Raw genomic sequence first — 25,973 nt, 5'->3', positions numbered from 1 at the left:
TCACCACATTATTCACCAAGATTATTCAGATACCATCCTGTTGGAATATGGCACTAAAGAAGCATAGATTAGATCCTCTTGTTAATTACCAGGCAATCAGAAAAATAACTCCTCAAATCTTGCTTTAGGTGAAACTGGTCACTAGAAAAAGCCATCAAAATGATTATAAAATCTGGGGGCTGAAATGAGCCGCTTTTTCAGGATTGTTGAGGGCATGAGGTACATAAAATCAAGTAGCAGCTTCAATACTCATTTCTCTTCAGCTTTCATTCGGGGATACCCCAGTTTCCAGTTTTGCCGTTGCACTCTTTCAGATTACTTAAAATTAAGTCTCTGTGGCTTAATGAACAGAGATAAAGAAATTTTTCCTCCATTAAAGCTGTGAATGCCATGCAGAAGCAGACAAAGAGCTCTGTAAGGCTGCATAGACAGGATTTCCTAAATCATGAACTGTTGAACTTTTTTCCTTGCTCCCCTATTATTGAATTTCTAACTGGAATATTCTAGGTATTGATGATGATCATGTTTTCGACAGTATTGTTCTGCTTTTGAAATTATCTGAAATCCTGTAGACAAACTTCTTTCCACAAAGCCCCATGCCAATTCTGGGTAGGTGGCTGCACAATCTCATTAAATGCTACACCGATCAATACAGTTTTAAGTTTAGATGGGCAGTTGTTCAGAATTTAGACAAAAATGAAGTTTATCTTCTGAGCAAAATTTCCCCATAATACAGGGCTCAACGAAAAAAAAAAGGTTGATATTTTTCCTTCAACTGGTTAGTAAAAATGAGGTAAGGTTGTATTACATTGCAGAAATTATTGGCTAAAATAAAAATACAACAATCTTTCTGTATCCTGTTGTCAAACTTGTCTTTCAAACATGTCTGGCATTTCACATTCCAGCAGAAGCAAAATGCTTTCAAGTTTACTCAAACTGTGGCATTAAATGTGAATTTTTAATCTGTTTAAAAGTAACATTTTCCACATTCGATGAGAACATTGATTGATTGTGCTTAGGAAAGGGATCTAGTGCTTTACCGGTGTAAAAATAAACTCGTCTCGGGCTTCCAGTCAGGTACAGGTATTGATTATAACCTATGTTTCAAGGATGATGCCTGGACATATCCAGTCCATTGGTATTTATGCACCTGTAGTCCGTCCCTCCTGATTGATCAGTCCTCATCCAGTCAGGTTTCCACTCTCCCATCCCACCTTGTTTAAAATCAAATTTCAGTTCTTACTTAGAGCGAGACCTTCGTCTTTGTTAAAATTCTTTTCTTCTAATTTTATTTCAATGGCTTCCTTTACCAGACAGTCCCAAAAACCAGTGATGTGACACAGTAGTTTTGTGCCGTTAAAGTCAATCCTGTGGTCATTGTGAATGAAATGTTTTGCTACCACCAATATTGCCAGGTAACCATTGAAATAAAACTAGAGGAAAAGAATTTTAGCAAAGACGAAGGTAAGTAAGAACTGGAATTCGATTGTAAACAAGGTGGGAGAGTGGAATCCTGATTGGATGAGGACTGATCAATCAGGAGGAACGGACTTGGTGGGGAGGCGGAGTATAAATACCACTGGACTAGACATGCCCAGGCATCATTTCTGATCAAGACGATGGAGTTTGTCATCAAAGCATCAGTTATAATTGATACTTGTACACGGCTGGAAGTTCGAGAAGTATTTATTCGTAATTGTGCATTATTTGCATTTCTGCCTAAACAAGCTATATCATAATTCCAGCCTTCCTCTGGCCCACCTGAAACAATAGCTGCCTATCAGCTTTAAACCTGCAGTGTTGGTGTTGTGTTATTTAATTTTCTTGATTAAATTGCTGTTATATGAAAAAGTATTGATGGGGTTTACACTGAGAAGTTGCTGCTTACGTGAAAATTGGGCCCAAACCAAGTAAGCCTCACTGCATAAATTGACCTGTTTTTTCAAGCTTATAATATTTTTATAGTTGCCTGAGGTTTATTGCCATGGGTTAACATCTTTAAATCCATCAACTGGATTATTAGCTTGTAATCACAACCAACCAATTCTCAACAATGGCAGAATTCCCTATATTATCAGTAATTAACAGCTCAAATGCAGCTTTCAATTGACGTTGCTGATAACTGCACTGATATTGCAGGTCTATCAATATGAATGTAAGATCCACAGGTTTGATTCTAATTTTTTCTTACATTAACTAGGAAAACACAGAGGATGTAGAAGGGTTAAAGTGCCCTTAATTGCACAGGGTGGAGTGAAGCAGAGTGGGCAAGCGTAATGAACTACAACATTGATGGTTAATGATGAAAATATTCATAGTATATCAATGAAGGAGTACATATTTAATATTTACTGGATTGAAGTTATCTGTAACAGGAATTGCTTAATTTAATTTCTAATCATTTAAATTCCACAAATTAATATCATCTTACATTTGCATAGCATCTTTAGCATACAAAAATGTTTTAACACTGAATATTAAGGCAAAAAGAATTGGCAGAAACCCGGAAAAGATAGACACATCTGGAAGTTCAGTTGGGTAATGCATGTTTTGTTTTGAAGAGTGCTGTGGCATTAAGCTAATTGCATGTCACTGTTATAAGGTGTTGTGCAACTGACACACATTGAAACATTTAATTGTGGCGTACTGAATGTGCCATGCATCTAAGGCATACGGTGGGCATGACACCATCATTCATTAGGTGCCTTCTTTGAAAATGATTTGCTTCTAAGTAATTAATACTGAGTGTGGGTCACGGTCAAGAAATTAGGTTGGCACTACAGGAGCAAGGCTACAATCTGCTATTTAAATATATCATCACTTCTTGGGGTACCAACTGGAGCACAGCTCAAAAGACTCAATCACACCAAACATTGAAACGTCACAGGTTTTTCAATCTTCTAAGCATTTATGAATGAGATGAAGCTTTGTACCTGATAACTAAGTTCTCTTGATGTGATCTCATTAGGCATCATGCACAAGGGGCTGAAAACATAGCCTTTATTACAGGGAAGTCTGAGGAGAAATGGGGAACACCTTTGTTAGGAAGTCTAACTCAAGCTACAATCAGGAAGTTTTTCTTGCCTCCATTTGTCTGTTGAGAGATGGATTCTGAGGCTGACTTCCAAAATCTAGTGCTAGGCAGACCTGCTACAAAGCACACCCTAGCCAGTTCACTTCACCCTAGCTTTAAATGTCACTATTACCCCAATACTTCTAGTTGGAACAGGTTAATAATCACCTTAAATTGTAATCAGCAGCATTTTGCTGCAGATATAAAATTAAGGAGCCTGTATACATTGTAATAGCAGTTAGTGTGGTTGCAAAGATTTTCCCAGGTTATAAATTTTAGAAGGTTCAGTAAGTGACACACTGACACCTTTGCAGGGCGTTTAGTGCCATGTACTAATTCAACCCAAAAGGTCTCATTTCTTAAGGTTCTCATTAATGATCAGTGGTGTGCCCTGAGGAGGCCTCCATAACTCACACCTCCTTAGGCATTTTGCTGTGTCCATAATCTTTCAACCATTTGCAGCTATGGACCTTCAAGACCTGACTTCTGATTATATTATCTTATCACAAGCGACAACAGTCTGTGCTGGAATTGAATGTTAGGCATGCAATCTGTGTAGGAATACTAGTGATGCGAACTTGGCCAGCTTCATCATAGGCACTAGCTTCCCCACCATTGAGAACATCTTCAAAAGGCAGTGCCTCATGAAGACAGCACCCGTCATTAAGGACCCCCGCCACTTGGGACATGCCCCCTTCTCACTGCCACCATCAGAGAGAAGGTACAGGAGCTTGAAGACACATGCTCAATATTTTAGGAATAGCTTCTTCCCCTCCGCCATCAGGCTTCTGAACCGACAGCGAACCCATGAACTAATTTGCTCTCTTTTGTATTACTTTTTTAATATATATTTATTATAATTTATAGTACAGTTTGTGTATTGCACTGTACTGCTATTGCAAAACAACAAATTTCATGACGCATGTTGGTGATAGTAAATCTGAGTTTTATTTTGAACTGTGAATGTTGTAGTACACTAGTTAGTCGATGGGATTTTTTGTTTTTGATCAATTATTTTAGGTTATTCATAATTTTTCCTGTGGGCGCTTACTATGGGCAATGCTCCTTGCAATTGGTGCTTTGGCATTTACTCCCATTGCGATTTTACCCTGACTCTTGATGACTTTCTTGACTCACTGATGTGCAAACACCTTTTCAGTTGTACACCCCTTTGATCTAGATACTGAGGCTCATGCCTGTGAGACAGGTTGCTTTCTCTACCTAAGCTGCCATTCCTGCTTCCCAAGATGCACGGTGACTTGCTCTACAGATTAGATTTGGTGAGTAAAAGATGTTAGTGTGGCATTAGTTAACACAGATTGGTTTTGTTGTTTACAAGACTGCTGTGCTTTCTGATTGTTAGTGCATACTAATGGAAAAAAGATTACGATTGGCACCTGTTAAATCTCAAACGAGGTTTATTTGTTGAAATAATTACTGAAGTTATTCTGACAGACTGTTATCGGTTCTCCAATCAACACCATTTTAGTATACTTTTTGTACCTTATATATCAAGACCTGGAATTGGCAATTAAAAGCTTCATTATACGTTATACTTTATTGTCGCCAAACAATTGGTACTAGAACATACAATCATCACAGCGATATTTGATTCTGCGCTTCACACTCCCTGGATTACAAATATTAAATATTAAAGATATTAAAAATAGTTAAAATTAGTAAATATTAAAAATTTAAATTATAAATCATAAATAGAAAATAGAAAAATGGGGAGTAAGGTAGTGCAAAAAAACCGAGAGGCAGGTCCAGATATTTGGAGGGTATGGCCCAGATCTGGGTCAGGATCCGTTCAGCAGTCTTATCACAGTTGGAAAGAAGCTGTTCCCAAATCTGGTCGTACGAGTCTTCAAGCTCCTGAGCCTTCTCCCGGAGGGAAGAGGGACAAAAATTGTGTTGGCTGGGTGGGCCGTGTCCTTGATTATCCTGGCAGCACTGCTCCGACAGCGTGCAGTGTAAAGTGAGTCCAAGGACGGAAGATTGGTTTGTGTGATGTGCTGTGCCGCGCTGTGTTCACGATCTTCTGCAGCTTTTTTCAGTCTTGGACAGGACAACTTCCATACCAGGCTGTGATGCGCCCTAGAAGAATGCTTTCTACGGTGCATCTATAAAAATTAGTGAGGGTTTTAGGGGACAGGCCAAATTTCTTCAGTTTTCTCAGGAAGTAAAGGCGTTGGTGGGCCTTCTTGGCAGTGTACTCTGCTTGGTTGGACCAAGTCAGGTCATTTGTGATATTGACCCCGAGGAACTTAAAGCTTATGACCTGTTCCACTTGCCGATGTAAATTGGGTCGTGCGGTCCGCTGTTCCTTCTGAAGTCTAAACCAATTCCTTCGTCTTGCTGACATTGAGAGATAGGTTATTGTCTTCGCACCATGCCACCAGGTTCTTAATTTCCTCTCTGTACTCAAACTCATCATTACCCGAGATACGGCCTACAATTGTTGTGTCATCAGCAAACTTATATATTGAGTTTGATGGAAACTTGGCTGCATAATCATGGGTGTACAGTGAGTACAGCAGGGGGCTGAGTACACAGCCTTGTGGGGCACCGGTGCTCAGAGTGATTGTAGAGGAGAGCTTGTCCCCTATTTTTACAGCCTGCATCCTGTCTGTGAGGAAGTTGAAGATCCAGCTGCAGATTTGAGTGCTAAGGCCCAGGTTCCGGAGCTTAGGAATCAGTTTATTTGGAACGATGGTATTAAAGGCAGAGCTGTAATCAATGAAAAGGAGGCTTATGTATGCGTCTTTATTCTCCAGGTGTTCTAAGGAGGAATGTAAGGCCAGAGAGATGGCATCTGCCGTTGACCTGTTGTTCCGGTAGGCGAATTGCAAAGCGTCAAGGTTGACCGGTAGGCTGTGGTTGACGTGTGCCAAAACCAGTCTCTCGAAGCACTTCATAGCAATTGATGTCAGAGCCACAGGTCGATAGTCATTCAGACATGCCACTTTGCTCTTCTTCGGCACTGGGATTATCGTTGCCTTCTGAAAATACGAGGGGATCTTAGACTGAAGCAAGGAGCAATTGAAGATGTCAGCAAACACTCCAGCTAGCTCGCTTGCACAGGCCCGGAGAACCCGTCCTGGGACGCCATCTGGACCCGTCGCCTTCCTTGGATTTATCTTCAAGAAGGCCCTTCTAATGTCTTCCTCGTTGACGATGAATCTCGATGCCACCAGGTCCGGTTCATCCGGAGGGAGCGGGATGCTCCTCTTCTGTTCGAATCTTGCATAGAATACATTTAGTTCGTCAGGAAGAGAAGTGCCACAGTTATTGATATTCCCAGCCTTTTCTTTGTGCCCAGTGATCTCATTTAGACCCTGCCATAGTCTACTGGCATCCCTTTGGTTAGCCTGAGCTTCCAACTTGGCTCGATATTGCCTCTTGGCTCCGCTGCCAGTTCCAGCTGCCTTGGGCCTGGGCTGTCGATTGGATCAGGCCTCAAAGCCGACACTTAATCCTGGATGGCCGGGCTCCTGGCTGAAACAAGCCCTTAAGCCGAGTCACAGTTGTGGAGGCCTCCGCTCCAGTCGAGCCTCGAGCTCGATTTCTGAGGTCGGTGGCGGAGGCCTCACTTCTGGCAGTTGTGGATGGCCACCAACGGGGCTTTACGGTGGTCGCTCCAGGGAAGCGTCTGGGGCACCTTGAGGTCTCCGCTGTCACTTCTGTGTGGTCGTCTGCTCTGGAGAGGTGCTGGTCAGAATGAGCCGTGTCTCCAAGCACTCCAGCACGGTAGCAGACCGTGGGTCTCCGGGAATGTGGTGGGCCTCGCTGGTCGGGTCCAGGTGCGGTCCGGAGTTTAAGAAACAGTTCTGGCACGGTGGTCTCCAGCTGGGTCAGTAGCTTCACAGGGTGTTGTTGATCTTAATCTTGCTAGATTGAAGGTTTAGAGTGGTTTCTCGGGTATAGGATAGTGGAGAGGGCAGTTTGCTTGGGAGAGCACGCGCAAAGTCGCCAGTTACCGGCGCCATCTTTTATGTAGGTAAGTTTAAGGACAATCTTAAAGGTGGTGGTGTATAAATGGACTTCATTCTTCATTGCTCAAGATCTGTTTACTAAGGAACCAGATCAAAAGCAGTTAAATGTGGACTATTCTTTACCAGCTTTTCTTCACCAGAGGAAGCAATTGTGGAAAATAAGCCATCTGCATTTTTTTAAACCATCTTGGTATATTTGTTAAATTGTTCCTTCAAATTATATAAACATGAACCGACAGAAAAAGCTTATTTGATATTAGTGTACATAATTAGACACTTGTGTTCTAAGTACCAAACAGTTTCAGACCCCCAAATGACACTGAAGTACTTAAGACCTCGCCAAGCAATGGCAGCATTAAACATAAAGACTATTGTGTGCAAATCACTGTTCATCAGTGGATGTTACATTAAAGTTAATAGTGTGTAAAGTCATTCCCAGCAAATTCCTTCCATTTTTCCCATAAGAACTTGTATAATTCTTTTTGTAGTGATGTTTAAGCTATTAGATATAGGTTGTGAGAACTATAGAAGTAGGTATTTCCTTCTGTGTAAGCGGTCAGTCTAACATCTCCATGGTTGACTTTCTGGGTATTTTTGTAATAATGAAATGAATTAGAAGCAGGGTGCACCGCAAACTGGAATAAAAGTTAAAGGATTTTTTTTTAAAATCATCTTCCTGTTGGAAGTTTTCATAACCCGTCGAGGTTATCTGCAGCTGGGTTTGGACATGCTGTTAATGGTGCAGTGCAATGCAGATCAGTAGAGATTGCTTTGCATGTCTGCCAAACAAGTGAGGAGAAGCGGAGCAAAGAGAAACAGGTGTGGAATTTCAGCCTTGTGGATACATCAGTCTGGAAATTCCTCCGTGCATTAAAGCAGCTCTGTTGATCACCCTAATGTTTTGTGAAAGTGGCATAAAGAATGGGAGCTTTAGGTGCTGATATTATGATGTATCTGTGCTTCAAAATCTAGCTGCAAAAAAATCACACCTGCTAAATAACTGTGTCAGTAATGAGGTTCACAGACAACATTTTGAGTTTCTCCCATTGTGCGTTTCAGTGCACTGTATACTTTTAATATTTTGGAAGTCTCGCAGCTATCGTCTTGGAGCCCATCAAGTGTGATCTTTCACCGATTCTTCCCTCATAGAACCTTTAGTTTAAAAATACAAAATATTTTCCAACCTTACTGTGTCATCATTTATTATTTAAGATTCAAAGTTCTGAAATCAGGGTCAGTGGTTAAATTCCCTATTAACTTTAATGTTAAAAACAAATTCCTTCACCTGATATTAACATTACCATTTAATGCCTACTTCTTATTACCCTTGGGAAAGTTGTGGTGCACACTTTTTTTTAGTTCTGTAATCTGCATAGAGAAAATACTCACACCATTAGTGAGCTCTAAATTAAACTAATAGCATGGCAATATATTCCAATTCAAGATGCTTTATCCCACTTGGAGATGAGCTCATGAGTGTTGTTCTCCAGTAGCTATTGCCTTTACCATCTTGGTAGTAGAGGTCATAGATTTGCAAGGAATTACTAAAATATCTTGACAAGTTGCTGCATTGCCTCTGGACAGGGGTCCATATGGAGCAACAATGTGTTGATGGTAGAAGTGGAAATGACTGCGGCCAAATTCCAGAGCTGTCATTTAACATGTTCATTGAGAGATTCCTTATCGTTTGCTGCTGCATGTTCCTTTGCTGCTCAGCATCCAAATTCCAGAGCTGTCATTTGACATGTTCAGTGAGAGATTCCTTATCATTTGCTGCAGCATGTTCCTTTGCTGCTTAGCATTCCATTTTTCTCATGGTTTCAGTGGGCTGATACAGTGCTGTATCTCATCTTAGGGACATAAGGCATGATTCTGAGTTTGTTCTTCTGAACTCGTGAGGCAGGGTTAGTTCTCTGACAATGCTGGTGATTAAAGTGAAACCTATGCTGTGTTAATGGGTTTTAGCAGAATACAGTTGTGCTAATGGCCCACAGAGCTTCTGCTGGATCTGCTTTGAATCCATCCCATTTAGCCCACTGATCATACCTCACAATGCACCACATGTTCTCAAGATTAGAGCATCACTCAGTATCCATGAGGACTATGTTATTGTGACACTGATTCTTTATGAAGCATTGCACCTTCGACAGGTGAATTGGTGAAAATGAAGTTGAAGGAGGTGTCTGTACTTAGTGGTTCTCTTGCCATCTTTTGCCAATTCATTCTGACATTTAAGTTCAACCAAATCTCAGTCAACTCAGAGGCTGCTCATATTATCTTTAGGACAGAGCAACGATTGAAGTCCTTGCTTTGTCCTCATTGTGTGCACTATGAAGGGATACTAATTAAGCTGCAGCAAGAGACTGGTAGCTGGTAGGCAGAAGGTGTAGTCTTAGCCTGTGTTCCACTTTATTTTATTAGTTGTCCAGGGGTCCAGAGTCAAACAATACTGAGGATTCTTAGGCAAACAACAGGAATTCTGCAGATGCTGGAAATTCAAGCAACACACATCAAAGTTGCTGGTGAACGCAGCAGGCCAGGCAGCATCTGTAGGAAGAGGTGCAGTCGACGTTTCAGGCCGAGACCCTTCGTCAGGACTAACTGAAGAAAGAGTGAGTAAGGGATTTGAAAGTTGGAGGGGGAGGGGGAGATCCAAAATGATAGGAGAAGACAGGAGGGGGAGGGATAGAGCCAAGAGCTGGACAGGTGATAGGCAAAAGGGGATACGAGAGGATCATGGGACAGGAGGTCCGAGAAGAAAGACAAGGGGCGGGGGGGGGCAGAGGATGGGCAAGAGGTATATTCAGAGGGACAGAGGGAGAAAAAGGAGAGTGAGAGAAAGAATGTGTCTAGGACGAGGGAGATGTCTTCCTTTTTTAAAGAAAGGGGCTTCCCTTCCTCCACTATCAACTCTGCTCTTAAACGCATCTCCCCCATTTCACGTACATCTGCTCTCACTCCATCCTCTCGCCACCCCACTAGGAATAGGGTTCCCCTGGTCCTCACCTACCACCCCACCAGCCTCCGGGTCCAACATATTATTCTCCGTAACTTCCGCCACCTCCAACGGGATCCCACCACTAAGCACATCTTTCCCTTCCCCCCCCCTTTGCATTCCGCAGGGATCGCTCCCTACACAACTCCCTTGTCCATTCGTCCCCCCCATCCCTCCCCACTGATCTCCCTCCTGGCACTTATCCGTGTAAGCGGAACAAGTGCTACACATGCCCTTACACTTCCTCCCTTACCACCATTCAGGGCCCCAAACAGTCCTTCCAGGTGAGGCAACACTTCACCTGTGAGTCGACTGGGGTGATATACTGCGTCCGGTGCTCCCGATGTGGCCTTTTATGTATTGGCAAGACCCGACGCAGACTGGGAGACCGCTTTGCTGAACATCTACGCTCTGTCCGCCAGAGAAAGCAGGATCTCCCAGTGGCCACACATTTTAATTCCACATCCCATTCCCATTCTGACATGTCCATCCACGGCCTCCTGTACTGTAAAGATGAAGCCACACTCAGGTTGGAGGAACAACACCTTATATTCCGTCTGGGTAGCCTCCAACCTGATGGCATGAACATCGACTTCTCTAACTTCTGCTAAGGCCCCACCTCCCCCTCGTATCCCATCTGTTACTCATTTTTATGCACACATTCTTTCTCTCACTCTCCTTTTTCTCCCTCTGTCCCTCTGAATATACCTCTTGCCCATCCTCTGGGTCCCCCCCCCCCCTTGTCTTTCTTCCCAGACCTCCTGTCCCATGATCCTCTCGTATCCCCTTTTGCCTGTCACCTGTCCAGCTCTTGGCTCCATCCCTCCCCCTCCTGTCTTCTCCTATCATTTTGGATCTCCCCCTCCCCCTCCAACTTTCAAATCCCTTACTCACTCTTCCTTCAGTTAGTCCTGACGAAGGGTCTTGGCCTGAAACGTCGACTGCACCTCTTCCTACAGATGTTGCCTGGCTTGCTGCGTTCACCAGCAACTTTGATGTGTGTTGTGAGGATTCTTAGGGCTTCTTTCTTTGGTGAATAAGTAATGGAGCAAAAGAATGAAAATGTGTGATTAAAGATGGAAAGTAAATCAAGTATAATATGAAAGTAAAGTTTTTAATTGAAGATGAAAACATGGGAAGAATTACAACATAACAGGAAATACTGAAGGATAGGAAATTGAAAGAAAATAGCTACATTATTGGTATTAAAAATCTATAAATTTCTGTATGTTCACTATGTAGTGAATTTCTAAGAAATCAGAATCAAGAAAATATTAGAAAGGGAATGCAATAATTTACTTGTAAACTAACAATCTCCAGATTTTTGTCAAAGTTTATAGTGCCATCTGGGAATAAACAATTTATTTCCTAACACCGATAGTTTTGCTGTAGCATGAGCAACAATACCATGGATCAGAGTTACAAGTGTTTGAAATTGTGTGAGATGCTGCCATCTGCTGTTATTCTCAAAATAGAGTTATAAGGAAAACTGGCATCTGATCAGTTAAAAGGAAAAACGTCAGAGTCAAATTTAATACCACCAGCATGTGTCATGAAATTTTGTATCTCAAAGATATGTTAAGCCATTTTGGGAAAAGTGGAGCTAAATGCAGCACCCATTTTGTTCACAGGAATAACCAGTATACTGGGGCTAGAAATCTGAAATATAAACTGAAAATATTGGAGATACTCAGCAGATAAGCCAGCAGCTATGGAGAAAGAAACAGTTAACCATCATCAGAACTGTGCTGGTTGTTGTAAAACTGAAATGTTAACTCTGTTTCTCTCCCCACAGATCTTGTCTCATTTGCTGAGTATTTCCAGCATTACTGTTTTTATTTCCTAATTTTGTCATGGTGTTCAGAGTTTATGAACGACTCATATTCTCCCATGCAACCGATATATATATATATATACACACACACACACACACAAAATGCTAGAGGAACTCAGCAGGCCAGCAGCATCTTTAGAAAAGAGTAAACAATCGATGTTTCAGTCCGAGACCCTTCATCAGGACAGGATAGGTAGGGGGGAGGGTCAAGACAAGAAGATTCCCTCACCTTCTTGTTCTGACTTCTATCCTTTCTTTCCAGTCCCAATGAAGGGTCTGGGCCCGAAACATCGACTGTTTGCTCTTTTTAAATCTTTTTATTAATTTTCCAAAGTTATAAACAAAATAACAATGTTGATACAGAGAGATTGGAATAATCTTATTGTTAGTAAGCATATACAGAAAAGATCTCAGATAACACAGGTATAATAGACTTCCAAACTCATGATGTAATTAATCATAAAGAAAAAAGAAATAAAAAGAAAAAAAACAAAGAAAAAATCCCAAAAAGAAAGAAAAAAGAGAACTAAATACTAAACCCAAAAAAAGTAAAGAGAACAAAGCAAGGCTAGACCATTATATTAAATTGAACACATTCAATAATGTTGTCAACTCCGCTCCTCTATTCATAGAAACATAGAAAATAGGTGCAGGAGTAGGCCATTCGGCCCTTCGAGCCTGCACCACCATTTATTATGATCATGGCTGATCATCCAACTCAGAACCCTGCACCAGCCTTCCCATAGCCACAAGGGCCATACCTAACTCCCTCTTAAATATAGCCAATGAACCGGCCTCAACTGTTTCCTGTTGCAGAGAATTCCACAGATTCACCACTCTCTGTGTGAAGAAGTTTTTCCTAATCTCAGTCCTAAAAGGCTTCCCCTTTATCCTCAAAGTGTGACCCCTCGTTCTGGACTTCCCCAACATCGGGAAAAATCTTCCTGCATCTGGCCTGTCCAATCCCTTTAGGATTTTATACGTTTCAATCAGATCCCCCCTCAATCTTCTAAATTCCAACGAGTACAAGCCTAGTTCATCCAGTCATATATTTTAAGTAAATAAGAAGGAGTCAGGTCAAATTTCATCATATGAAAATGTTGAATAAATGGTTTCCAAGTCTCTTCAAATTTAACCGAAGGATCAAAAATATCACTTCTAATTTTTTCTAAATTTAAACATAATATAGTTTGGGAAAACCATTGGAATGTAGTAGGAGGATTGGTCTCCTTCCAGTTCAATAAAATGGATCTTCTGGCCATTAAAGTAACAAATGCAATCATCCGACAGGCTGAAGAAGATAAAAATCTATGTTCTACCATTGGCAATCCAAAAATTGCCGTAATAGGGTGGGGTTGTAAATCAAAACACAGAATTGTTGAGATAATATCAAAAATATCTTTCCAATATTTTTCCAAAAGAGGGCAGGACGAAAATGCAAGAAGCATCAGGAACAAAGGCGATGAACTGACAGCTTGGATACATACACGGAATTATGATGTAGTGGCCATTACTGAGACTTAGCTGGGACCAGGGCAGGAATAGATTCTCAATACTCCTGGATTTCAGTGCTTTAAAAGGGATAGAGAGGGCGGAAAAAGGGGAGGAAGGGTGGCATTACTGGTCAGGGATACTATTACAGCTACAGAAAGGGTGGGTAATGTAGCAGGATCCTCTTTTGAGTCAAAATGGGCTGAAGTCAGGAACAGGAAGGGAGCAGTTACTCTATTGGGGATATTCTATAGGCCCCCTGGTAGCAGCAGAGATACAGAGGAGCAGATTGGGAGGTAGATTTTGGAAAGGTGCAAAAGTAACAGGGTTGTTATCGTGGGTGACTTGAACTTCCCTAATATTGATTGGCACCTGATTAGTTCCAAGGGTTTAGATGGGGCAAAGTTTGTTAAGTGTGTCCAGGACAGATTCCTGTCACAGTTTGTGGGTAGGTCGACTAGGGGGAATGCCATACTAGATCTAGTACTAGGTAATGAACCAGGTCAGGCCTCAGATCTCTCAGTGGGTGAGCATTTGGGGGACAGTGACCACCGCTCCCTGGCCTTTAGCATTATCATGGAAAAGGACAGAACCAGAGGACAGGAAAATTTTTAATTGGGGAAGGGCAAATTATGAGTCTATAAGGTTAGAACTTGCGGGTGTGAATTGGGATGATGTTTTTGCGGGGAAATGTACTATGGACATGTGGTCGATGTTTAGAGATCTCTTGCAGGATGTTAGGGATGAATTTGTCCCGGTGAGGAAGATAAAGAATGCTAGGGTGAAGGAACCATGGGTGACAAGTGAGGTGGAAAATCTAGTCCGGTGGAAGAAGGCAGCATACATGAGGTTTAGGAAGCAAGGATCAGATAGGTCTATTGAGGAATAACGGGAAGAAAGAAAGGAGCTTAAGAAGGGGCTGAGAAGAGCAAGAAGGGGGCATGAGAAGGCCTTGGCGAGTAGGGTAAAGGAAAACCCCAAGGCATTCTTCAATTATGTGAAGAAAAAAAGGATGACAGGAGTGAAGGTAGGACGGATTAGAGATAAGGGTGGGAAGATGTGCCTGGAGGCTGTGGAAGTGAGCGAGGTCCTCAATGAATACGTCTCTTCGGTATTCACCAATAAGAGAGAACTTGATGATGGTGAGGACAATATGAGTGAGGATGATGTTCTGGAGCATGTTGATATTAAGGGAGAGGAGGTGTTGGAGTTGTTAAAATACATTAGGACGGATAAGTCCCCGGGTCCTGACGGAATATTCCCCAGGCTGCTCCACGAGGTGAGGGAAGAGATTGCTGAGCCTCTGGCTAGGATCTTTATGTCCTCGTTGTCCACGGGAATGGTACCGGAGGATTGGAGGGAGGCGAATGTTGTCCCCTTGTTCAAAAAAGGTAGTAGGGATAGTCCGGGTAATTATAGACCAGTGAGCCTTACATGTCTGTGGTGGGAAAGCTGTTGGAAAAGATACTTAGAGATAGGATTTATGGGCATTTAGAGAATCATGGTCTGATCAGGGACAGTCAGCATGGCTTTGTGAAGGGCAGATCATGTCTAACAAGCCTGATAGAGTACTTTGAGGAGGTGACCAGGGATATAGATGAGGGTAGTGCAGTGGATGTGATCTATATGGATTTTAGTAAGGTATTTGACAAGGTTCCACACGGTAAGCTTATTCAGAAAGTTAGAAGGCATGGGATCCAGGGAAGTTTGGCCAGGTGGATTCAGAATTGGCTTGCCTGCAGAAGGCAGAGGGTTGTGGAGGAGGGAATACATTCAGATTGGAGGATTGTGACTAGTGGTGTCCCACAAGGATCTGTTCTGGGACCTCTACTTTTCGTGATTTTTATTAACGACCTGGATGTTGGGGTAGAAGGGTGGGTTGGCAAGTTTGCAGATGACACAAAGGTTGGTGGTGTTGTAGATAGTGTAGAGGATTGTCAAAGATTGCAGAGAGACATTGATAGGATGCAGAAGTGGGCTGAGAAGTGGCAGATGGAGTTCAACCCGGAGAAGTGTGAGGTGGTATACTTTGGAAGGACAAACTCCAAGGCAGAGTACAAAGTAAATGGCAGGATACTTGGTAGTGTGGAGGAGCAGAGGAATCTGGGGGTATATGTCCACAGATCCCTGAAAGTTGCCTCACAGGTGGATAGGGTAGTTAAGAAAGCTTATGGGGTGTTAGCTTTCATAAGTCGAGGGATAGAGTTTAAGAGTCGCGATGTAATGATGCAGCTCTATGAAACTCTGGTTAGGCCACACTTGGGAGTACTGTGTCCAGTTCTGGTTGCCTCACTATAGGAAGGATGTGGAAGCATTGGAAAGGGTACAGAGGAGATTTACCAGGATGCTGCCTGGTTTAGAGAGTATGCATTATGATCAGAGATTAAGGGAGCTAGGGCTTTACTCTTTGGAGAGAAGGAGGATGAGAAGAGGCATGATAGAGCTGTACAAGATAATAAGGGGAATAGATAGAGTGGACAGCCAGTGCCTCTTCCCCAGGGCACCACTGCTCAATACAAGAGGACATGGCTTTAAGGTAAGGGGTGGGAAGTTCAAGGGGGATATTAGAGGAAGCTTTTTTACTCAGAGAATGGTTGGTGCGTGGAATGGACTGCCTTAGTCAGTGGTGGAGGCAGATACACTAGTGAAGTTTAAGAGACTACTGGACAGGTATATGGAGGAATGTAAGTTGGGGGCTTATATGGGAAGCAGAGTTTGAGGGTTGGCAGAACATTGTGGGCCGAAGGGCCTGCACTGTGCTGTACTATTCTATGTTCTATGTTAAAACATATGAGTTAAAGAAGCCACCTCAGAGTGACATCTGTCACAAATCTGTCACTCTTTTCTATAGTTGCTGCCTGGCCTGCTGAGTTCCTCCAGCATTTGTGCGTGCTGCTTTGGATTTCCAGCATCTGCAGATTTTCTCATGTTTGTCATATTCTCCCATGTCTGCATTTTCCCCTAAACCACTGATGCATGCAGGTGGTGCCTTAGTTTGACATTGCATTTAAAGATTAGCTCAGCTAGTGCAGCAGTCAGTCTTTCAGTACTAGTCTGGTATATCCCCCTAGACTTTTCTCAGAACCTAGAATAGAATTTCTGACATAAGGATGAGTAATACCAATTGACCCATGTCCGCCATTGTACCTGCTACAAATCTATAGTTTAAAGCTACTTTCCTTGCCCATGGTTATTGTGAGAGGACTACACCTATTGATATAGTGCTGAGGAAAATCTTAGTCATGCAGCTATGGTATAGGGGCCAGCTGATGCTTTCTAGGAACTAAATGACAAAAGAGCATTCTAAAAGACTTTCCTGATTACCGACCCTGTGTTGCTTTAAGAGAGGGCGCGTAATGTTGTCTCCATATAAAGGTTTTGCTTGAAATTGTACTTTCATATTCTTATTTACGTTGACAAAATATAGCTGAGGCACTTTAGCACTGCTTTCTGAATCTCTATAAAAACAGTATATTTTTCAGCAGGTACACTTAACACCATTATTTATGTAATTGGAATATCAATTCAATTTTTTTTGTTTTACTTTTTTTTCTATGACCTCTTCAGCTATTTAGTTTACTACTGGGGAGTATACTTCTAAAGTCATGCATTGTTGCCCTCAGAAAATTCATGTTTGTGCATTCTGTGCAGGTATTTACTTCAGGAAAGTTTCTGACTTCTCTTCAAAAATTGCTTTTTAAAAAGTCTGCAACCATCATTTTGGATTAACACACATCAAAGTTGCTGGTGAATGCAGCAGGCCAGGCAGCATCTCTAGGAAGAGGTACAGTCGACGTTTCGGGCCGAGACCCTTCGTCAGGACTAACTGAAGGAAGAGCTAGTAAGAGATTTAAAAGTGGGAGGGGGAGGGACCCACATACTGTACATACCAGCACATGCAAGTGAAAACTCAGTAACTATGTACCTTTGGTGGACAGGTTGGACAGAGTCATCCAAAAAATGGCTGAGACCTTGATCCTCAGTTTAGAGTCTCCTCCTCCTGTCAAGGCGTGTGACATCAACTTACCCAACACCGGCAGATTCACCGACCTGGGCAACATCATTCAGCAGGATGGTGGGACCAAGGACAACATCCAGTGCAGACACAGTAAAGCTAGAAACATCGTCAGATCAATGAACAACATATGGTGATCATCCAAGTACAGCATCCACACCAAGGTGAAGTGTACCAGAGTTGTGTGTTCACACTCTTGTATGGGTCAGAATGCTGGTGCATGACAGAGAATAACCTTGCCAAGCTATTGTCATTCCATTCCATGAGCCTCCAGAAGACCTATGTTTACTGGCCAAGAACGATCTCTGACCACACCCTACTCCTTCAATGTCACCAGGAGGATATGGCAACAATCATCATGAGGAAATGTTGGAGATGGACTGGGCATGTGATGAGACAAGAGGCCAACTACATCATCAAGACAGCACTTCATTGGACCCCTGAAGGGTGGAGGAAACATGAGAGACCAAAGCAACTTGGCGCCGTACCATAGAGATAGAATTGAAGACTCTGAACCACACCTGGGGCACAATAGAGAAGATGGCTAAGGACAGGCAGAGATGGAGGACCTTCATTGCTGCCCTAAACACCAGTGGTGTAATAGGCATTTGATAATGATGATAATGGCTCCTAAATTTGATGCCCTGGCAGATAAATGCCAGCATGCTAAATGCCTTTCTCACCATCTTCTCTACTTTCGCTGCCACTTTCAATGAATTGTACACTTGTATTCCCAGGTCCCTCTGTTCCACAGCACTCATCTGTGCTCTGCCATTCACTGTACAGGTTCCTACCCTGATTTGAATATCAAATGCATCACCTCATGCTTATCTGAGTTGATATTCATTTGTCATTCCTCAGCCCATTCCCCTGACTGATCTAGATCTCTTTGCTTCACTATCAATAAGCTCCCCAATTTAGTGTCATAAGCAAACTTGCTAATTGTCCCATATACATTCATATCCAAATAATTTACATGAATGAAAGCGGCCCCAGCACTGACCTCCATAAGCCTCCAGTCAGAGAATCGACGTTCAACCATCATTCTTGGCCTGCTATTATTGACCAATCCTGAATCCACCTTACTAGTCCCCTGTATAGTCCCATGAATATTTTATTCTTAACCATTGTGTCCATAATTCAATAACCAGCTGCAATTCAGAGGTTTGCTTGTGTACTTCATTATATATCATACTGCTGTATTCAAAATGCTCCTTGCTTAATAATGCTTGAAATGAGTAAACTTACAGTATTGAAGTTTATATGTGTAGTGCTGCTCTGCAGGTGCCCATTTCAGATATGAAAATTCATAATTCCTATCCAAACATTTTAGAGTAAACGAGTATGTTCAAAATCAGGAAGCAGAGGAAACACCAGCAAAAGAAAAATTGATACTTTAGGTGTATGGTTATTAATAATTTCTGATAAAAGATCATTGGTGTTGGGTCTGCTTCTCCACAGCTATTGCCTGATCTGCTGAACTACATCCTTTTCTGTTTTTGATACAAATTTCTAGCATTTGCAGTTTTCCTGTTCGTTACCTCATTCTCTGTATTCAAACAGATATATGGGATGTATCACGCAGAATGTCACATTTCAATAGCTTATAATTTTTCCCTGTTTTCATATGTTGGATCACATCTGATTTGTTTATCCAAAGCTACAGCCGAGGCCATGGCAGTGGCAGGAATACATCTGGGAAAAGTGAGTCATTCAGATCATTTTACTTTAGAGATTAAATTATGCTACCTAGATGTAAAATAATCATAAGTAATGATGACTATAACTGCAACAATATGAAGACTGGTATGTATTCCTCTTTTCTCCTGTTCTTTCTGTTTGAAAAATGCTGGTAACTGCTGATGGATCTGAAAATGGACCAATCAACATAAACTCCTTTAATTGGCAGGAAGTCTAATGATGTACCACCATCAGAGAAGGTCTTTTAAAATGTACCAAGATGGGAGGTCTTCAATGGAAAGATGTCATTACAGCTTGAATTCTGCAAAGAACATGATCTTTTTTGTTTGCAGTTATCCACAGTTTGTGAGTTGGAAGCATTTGGATTTTCTGAGGGAGGTGGGGTGAGGCATTATGATAGCTGATTCATCATTTCTGAACATGGGGTCTTTATTGGGAATTTGACAGGAAAGAGAGTGACAGAATTAACTCCTAGTGAACTCACAGATTGGAAAGATTGGCAAAAGATTTATACTTTATACTTTTTTATTCTTTATTGTCGCCAAACAATTGACACTAGAACGTACAATCATCATAGCGATATTTGATTATGCGCTTCCCGCTCCCTGGATTACAAATCGATAGTAAATTTTAAAAAATTAAATTATAAATCATAAATAGAAAATAGAAAAATGGAAAGTAAGGTAGTGCAAAAAAACCGAGATGCAGGTCCGGATATTTGGAGAGTATGGCCCAGATCCGGGTCAGGATCCGTTCAGTAGTCTTATCACAGTTGGAAAGAAACTGTTCCTAAATCTGGCCGTACGAGTCTTCAAACTCCTGAGCCTTCTCCCGGAGGGAAGAGGGACAAAAAGATTTGGACAGAATGGATAAATGTTGTGCCAATAGGAAATGATCAACCTGTGCCCAGATTGAATCTTCAAAAAATTTCTATGGGAGTGCAGAGTGAAACTAGAGATATCCATGATGGAGTCAGTCGAGGAAGAGTGACAGTTGAGAGTAGGAGGGGCAAAATTTGGATAGGGATTTGGGACAAAGCACTCAGGCTCTGGAATTGCTGTTGATGAGGAAAGGGAGTGGGAATGATAAGAGACGCGCTGATATCGGAGTTGAGTCTAGTTGAGGATAATGAGAAAAGTATAAAAGAGATCTAGATTTGCACTTCTCAAACTGCTAAAGATAAGTAGACAGACACAAGTCAACTGTGATACATTGCAAAGGCATGGTAGTATTATCCTTGAAGAGGCCAGGAAGATGGTTTTCTGAAAGTAAGCCAAGAAAATTTGGCAAGTGCTGATGAGCATTATGTCTGATTTTAGAGTTGTTGGTGGTAATGGGGAAGAGTAGAAATACACACTCCATCCTTTCCAGAACTGGCACAGAGTTCATAAGTATTTGGCAGTTACCCAGGTTCTCTCTCCTGTGCTGAACTCCATGAGGAGCCTATTGTCACAACACTGTTTGCTGACTAGTTACAAATTGTTGATCATAGCTTCCAGATTTCTCCTTTCACAAAAGCATAAATGGAAATCCTTAAATTGCTGTGTTCTGTGGGGTCACGTTTTCACTACCATTTCAATACCTGATCAACACCTCCATCCATTAACCCATCCAGCATCCCCCACCACCACTCCATCCACATCAGTCACTCCTCTCTACAGCCCCTCATACCCTTAACCCCTTTGTGCCCTGCCACTTCATGCTTACACTTCACACCCCATAACTACACTGACACAGTCACTGTCCTACTGTGTTTTCATCTGCCCTACTGCCACCTAGGAGAGTTCCTCTTGCCAGAAGTCACTACTGGGTGATTTTTATAGACCACCCAATACTAACAGGGACATCAAGGAGCAGATAGAGAGACAGATTCTGGAAAGGTGTAGTAATAACAGGGTTGTTGTGGCGGGAGATTTTAATTTCTCAAATATCAATTGGCATGTCCCTAGAGCGAGGGGTTTAGATGAGGTGGAGTTTGTTAGGTGTGTTCAGGAAGGTTTCCTGACACAATATGTAGATAAGCCTACAAGAGGAGAGGCTGTACTTGATCTGGTATTGGGAAATGAACCTGGTCAGGTATCACTTCTCTCAGTGGGAGAGCATTTTGGAGATAGTGATCACAACTCTATCTCCTTTACCATAGCATTGGAGCGGGATAGGAACAGACAAGTTAGGAAAGTGTTTAATTGCAGTAAGGGGAAATATGAGGCTATCAGGCAGGAACTTGGAAGCATAAATTGAAAACAGATGTTCTTAGGGAAATGTACAGAAGAAATGTGGCAAATGTTCAGGGGATATTTGCGTGGAGTTCTGCATGGGTACATTCCAATGAAATGGAAAGGATGGTAGGGTATGGGAACCATGGTGTGCAAAAGCTGCTGTAAATCTAGACAAGAAAAAAGAAGAGCTTACAAAAGGTTCAAAAAGCTAGATAATGGTAGAGAGCTAGAAGATTATAAGGCTAGCAGGAAAGAGCTCAAGAAAGAAATTAGGAGAGCCAGAAGGGACCATGAGAAGGCCTTGGCAGACAGGATTAAGGAAAACCCCAAGGCATTCTACAAGTATACGTGAGAGAATTGGACCAATCAAGTGTGACAGTGAAGAAGTCTGTATGGAACCAGAGGAGATAGCAGACGTACTTAATGAATACTTTGTTTCAGTATTCACTATGGAGAAGGATCTTGGCGATTGTTGGGATGACTTACAGCGGACTGAAAAGCTTGAGCATGTAGATATTAAGAAAGAGGATGTGCAGGAGCTCTTGGAAAGCATCAAGTTGGATAAGTCACCGGGACCGGATGAGATGTACCTCAGGCTACTGTGGGAGGCGAGGGAGGAGATTGCTGAACCTCTGGTGATGATCTTTAAATGATCAGTGGGGATGGGAGAGGTTCCAGAGGATTGGAGGGTTGCGGATGTTGTTCCATTATTCAAGAAAGGGGGAAGAGATGGCCCAGAAAATTATAGGCCAGTGAGTCTTACTTCAGTGGTTGGTAAGATGATGGAGAAGATCCTAAGAGACAGGATTTATGAACATTTGGAGAGGCATAATATTATTAGGAATAGTCAGCATGGCTTTGTGAAAGACAGGTCATGCCTTGTGAGCCTGATTGAATTTTTTGAGGATGTGACTAAACACATTGATGATGGTAAAGCAGTAGATGTAGTATATATGAATTTCAGCAAGGCATTTGATAAGGTACCCTATGCAAGGCTTACTGAGAAAGTAAGGAGGCATGGGATCCAAGGGGAAATTGCTTTGTGGATCCAAATTGGCTTTCCCACAGAAGGCAAAGAGTGGTTGTAGACGGGTCATATTCTGCATGGAGGTTGGTCACCAGTGGTGTGCCTCAGGGATCTATTCTGGGACCTCTACTCTTTGTGATTTTTATATATGACCTGGATGAAGAAGTGGAGGGATGGGTTAGTAAATTTGCTGATGACACAAAGGTTGGGGGTGTTGTGGATAGTGTGGAGGGCTGTCAGAGAGGTTACAGCAGGACATTGATAGGATGCAAAAATGGGCTGAGAAGTGGCAGATGGAGTTCAACCCAGATAAGTGTAAGGTAGTTCATTTTGGTAGGTCAAATATGATGACAGAATATAGTATTAATGGTAAGACTTGCCAGTGTGGAAGATCAGAGGGATCTTGGGGTCCGAGTCCGTAGGACACTCAAGGCTGCTGTGCAGGTTGACTCTGTGGTTAAGAAAGCATACGGTACGTTGGCCTCCTTCAATCGTGGGATTGAGTTTAGGAGCTGAGAGGTAATGTTGCAGCTATATAGGACCCTGGTCAGACCCCACTTGGAGTACTGTGCTCAGTTCTGGTTGCCTCACTATAGAAGAATGTGGAAACCATAGAAAGGGTGCAGAGGAGATTTGGAAGGATGTTGCCTGGATTGGGGATTCTATGTTTAACACTTTATCATTTCCTGTCAGTCATTTTAGGTTCAAATACTTATGAACCTAGCTTCACTTGTGTACATACAATCAGTGTATATGTAAGCTAATCTATGTATATATGGCCACACTCAACAGTTACTTGTACTTTGCAGTGTGGCTGTATATACATAAGATTGCTTTTGTATTTATTGTGTGTTTTTATGCTGTATCGATTTTGTTTTCTTTACACTAATGAACTGAAGGCTGACAATAAACAAGGTTGAATCTTGAATTAATCTACAAATCATGCTCAGGAAATCCTCTAAAATTCCTTGATAAGTAATAGCTACTAATTTAGGAGACTGCAGTGGAACAGCTTTACTTTGGTTTAAGATGGTGCTTCTTTCTGGTTTGAGAGACAACATCTTGGTGATTAATGAAACAAAATGAGCAATTAAATACTTCATTATTAACACTTTATCTGGTAAACAATCGCTGCAAACAGGCTTCCCTGTCGGAGTTGAGCAAAATCACCTGTATGATCTGGCATTTTTGTGGTGTGACTGGAGTCTCGCTGGGGCAAGATGTTTGCAGCATGTCCAGGCTGGATTCGCTGGAGTGGACTTGTAGGCAGTTCGATCCAGTGGAGCTGAGGCATGGAAAAATCTGAGGTTTGATTGATTTAAGAGATGAGCCAAATTGAAAAGATTGGATTCTGGTGTATTGAGCGTGAGCCCAAGAGTAAGGAACGACATAAGGTTTGGAGAATTTAAGTGCCGGGCCAGATTGAAATGGACTGAGGTCTTCTTAATCGGCTTCTGTAGTCTTCTGAATCAGCTGCAGTAATGCCTAGCATTATAAATTCAGTTCTGACTGCTGTTTGCTTCCTTTATTGTTTACCTGACCTATTTTCTTTTCTCTCTGCACATTGGGCATTTAACTGTCTTCATTTGCTTTTAATGCGTTCTATTGCGGTTCTGTGTTTCATTGCTGCCTGCAAGAAAACGAATCTCAAGGGTGTACAAAGTATCCATACTTTGTACCTTGAACTTTGGATGTATAGTCTCTGTGAGTACAGCAAGCTAGGGTTGAGTTGAAATGGAAAGAACAATACTGATCTAAAAGCTATAAGGAAGATTCATACAAACTTATCCCTTCATTACATGAAATCAGATTCAGGATGCTATTCATTGCGTCAATGGTTTGAAGGAATAGTGGTTAAATGCAATTTTTTCCTTTGTGACTTACCATCTTGTGTTTTCAAGGCTTTTCTTGAAAGTTTATGCTGCTGCTCTAAAAGTAATCCATTGGTATGTTTCAGTCTGACATTACCCACAATTCACAGTGACCATTTCCCCACCAGAGGGGGTAGGGGAGGGGTCAGATACTGACAATTACTGTAATACCAGTTTAACCTGATGTTGATTTGCTTCTGTGAAATCTGTCTTGGAATAACACATTCATGAACCTGATATACAGAATGAGAATTTGCAGTTTATTTTCCATTGCAGCAGTATGCTGAAAACCATTGGGTGAAGTATGTAAAATAATTATCCAGTTGTGATAAAACCTCTGTTGTTGCATGAAATTGGGTTTTAAAACAGCTCATCGTTACTGACTTTCCAGGTGGTAATGACAGATATGAAGTTTATATATTGTGCAAAAGTTTTAAAAAATTTTGAAGACATTTGTTATACACCTTATTTGAATTCATTTATTATTTTTCCCTCACTTCAGTTGTATAGACTCGTGGTTTGAAGTGAACAGATCATGCCCAGAACACCCTTCTGACTGACCTCTCCTGGCCTGCAGCTGCTTACAGCCTTCTGTTAAAGGTAAGTGGACAGTAATAAACTATTATGAAACATCACGAAGACATGCTGGCCGGGTAAATATGGGAGGATGGTTTTCTGAAAAAACCTGGCTTGCGAAGCATTATATTTAATTTTATAGTGGGGAAATTGAACACATTTCATCCATATATTGAAGTGTGCTTATTATGTTTCTCCACATAGGTAATCTACACATAGGACCCTTGGCTTACTGTATATTCTGTCAGTGGCTAGACAATTCTGTTATTCTGGCTCAGTGTCACTAAGCATTGGATTCTCAAAGGTGGTAGGGCGAAGACAGAGCTCACTGTAACTGGCTGCTGGAAAGATGCGCGACGGTGGCTCTAGAGGAACACACACACAAAATGCTGGAGGAACTCAGCTGGTGAGGCAGCATCTATGGAAGGGACTAACCAGTTGATGTTTAAGGCCAAAACTCTTCATCAGGGAGATTTGTTCCCCTCAATAGAAGCTGCCTAACTTTCTGAGTTTCTCTAGCATTTGTGTATGTTGCTCTAGATTTTTATCATCTGCAGAATCTCTCATATTTACGCCAATAGCTCTGCCTGCTCCTCTTGCAGGGTCTTGACAGGAAATTCCTTATTGACTCCTCGGGCTCCGTAGATGCTGTCTGACCCGCTGAATCCCTCTACTAGTCTGTCTTTTTGCTCCAGATTACAGGGTCCGCTGTGTCTTGTGTTTGGTCTCCCCAATCAGTCTTTGCTTATCCCTGTACTTTACATTTAGCCTGGAACCAGTCATGTGAGACTTGAATGTTGTTGATGTACCCAGTTCTACTGTGTTTTTGCACAATATATATCAAGAGAAAAATAATTGACGATTAATATTCAGTGCCACAGGAATAACATGAGTAAAAGATGTGTAGAGTTCCTGTCTACAGACCTACATACATATCTATTTATCTAACTAGCCTATGTGTAAAAGCAACATTTACATATTTATAGTGGGTTTGTAAATTGGTTATTCATTGAACTCATTCTGGTAAAATTCTTTTATTATTAAATTTCTTTGTTACTATGGAATATATTTGATGATGAGTTACAACATACGCTAGAAAGCATTTGTAACTTTTCCAATCTCGCTGTAGAGTTTGTCTGTTGGTCAGAGAGAGAAGACAGTCCATAGAGGATACTG

At 41.8% G+C, this 25,973-nt stretch overlaps 1 protein-coding gene across 1 annotated transcript in view; it reads left to right on the top strand.

Annotated features, from left to right (window-relative positions):
* Positions 1-25,973, top strand: part of znrf1 (zinc and ring finger 1) — a 234,639-nt gene that overhangs the window by 192,324 nt on the left and 16,342 nt on the right. Inside the window, exon 4 of the mRNA XM_072279433.1 lies at positions 24,724-24,821. Coding sequence (XP_072135534.1) covers positions 24,724-24,781 — 58 coding nt within the window. The 3' untranslated portion in view covers positions 24,782-24,821. The remainder of the gene's footprint in view (positions 1-24,723; positions 24,822-25,973) is intronic.

Source organism: Mobula birostris, chromosome 15 (genome assembly GCF_030028105.1).
Source record: "Mobula birostris isolate sMobBir1 chromosome 15, sMobBir1.hap1, whole genome shotgun sequence".
Taxonomy (NCBI): domain Eukaryota; kingdom Metazoa; phylum Chordata; class Chondrichthyes; order Myliobatiformes; family Myliobatidae; genus Mobula; species Mobula birostris.
The sequence above is the reverse complement of the archived record's forward strand: the minus strand, read 5'-3'. Positions and strand labels throughout refer to the sequence as shown.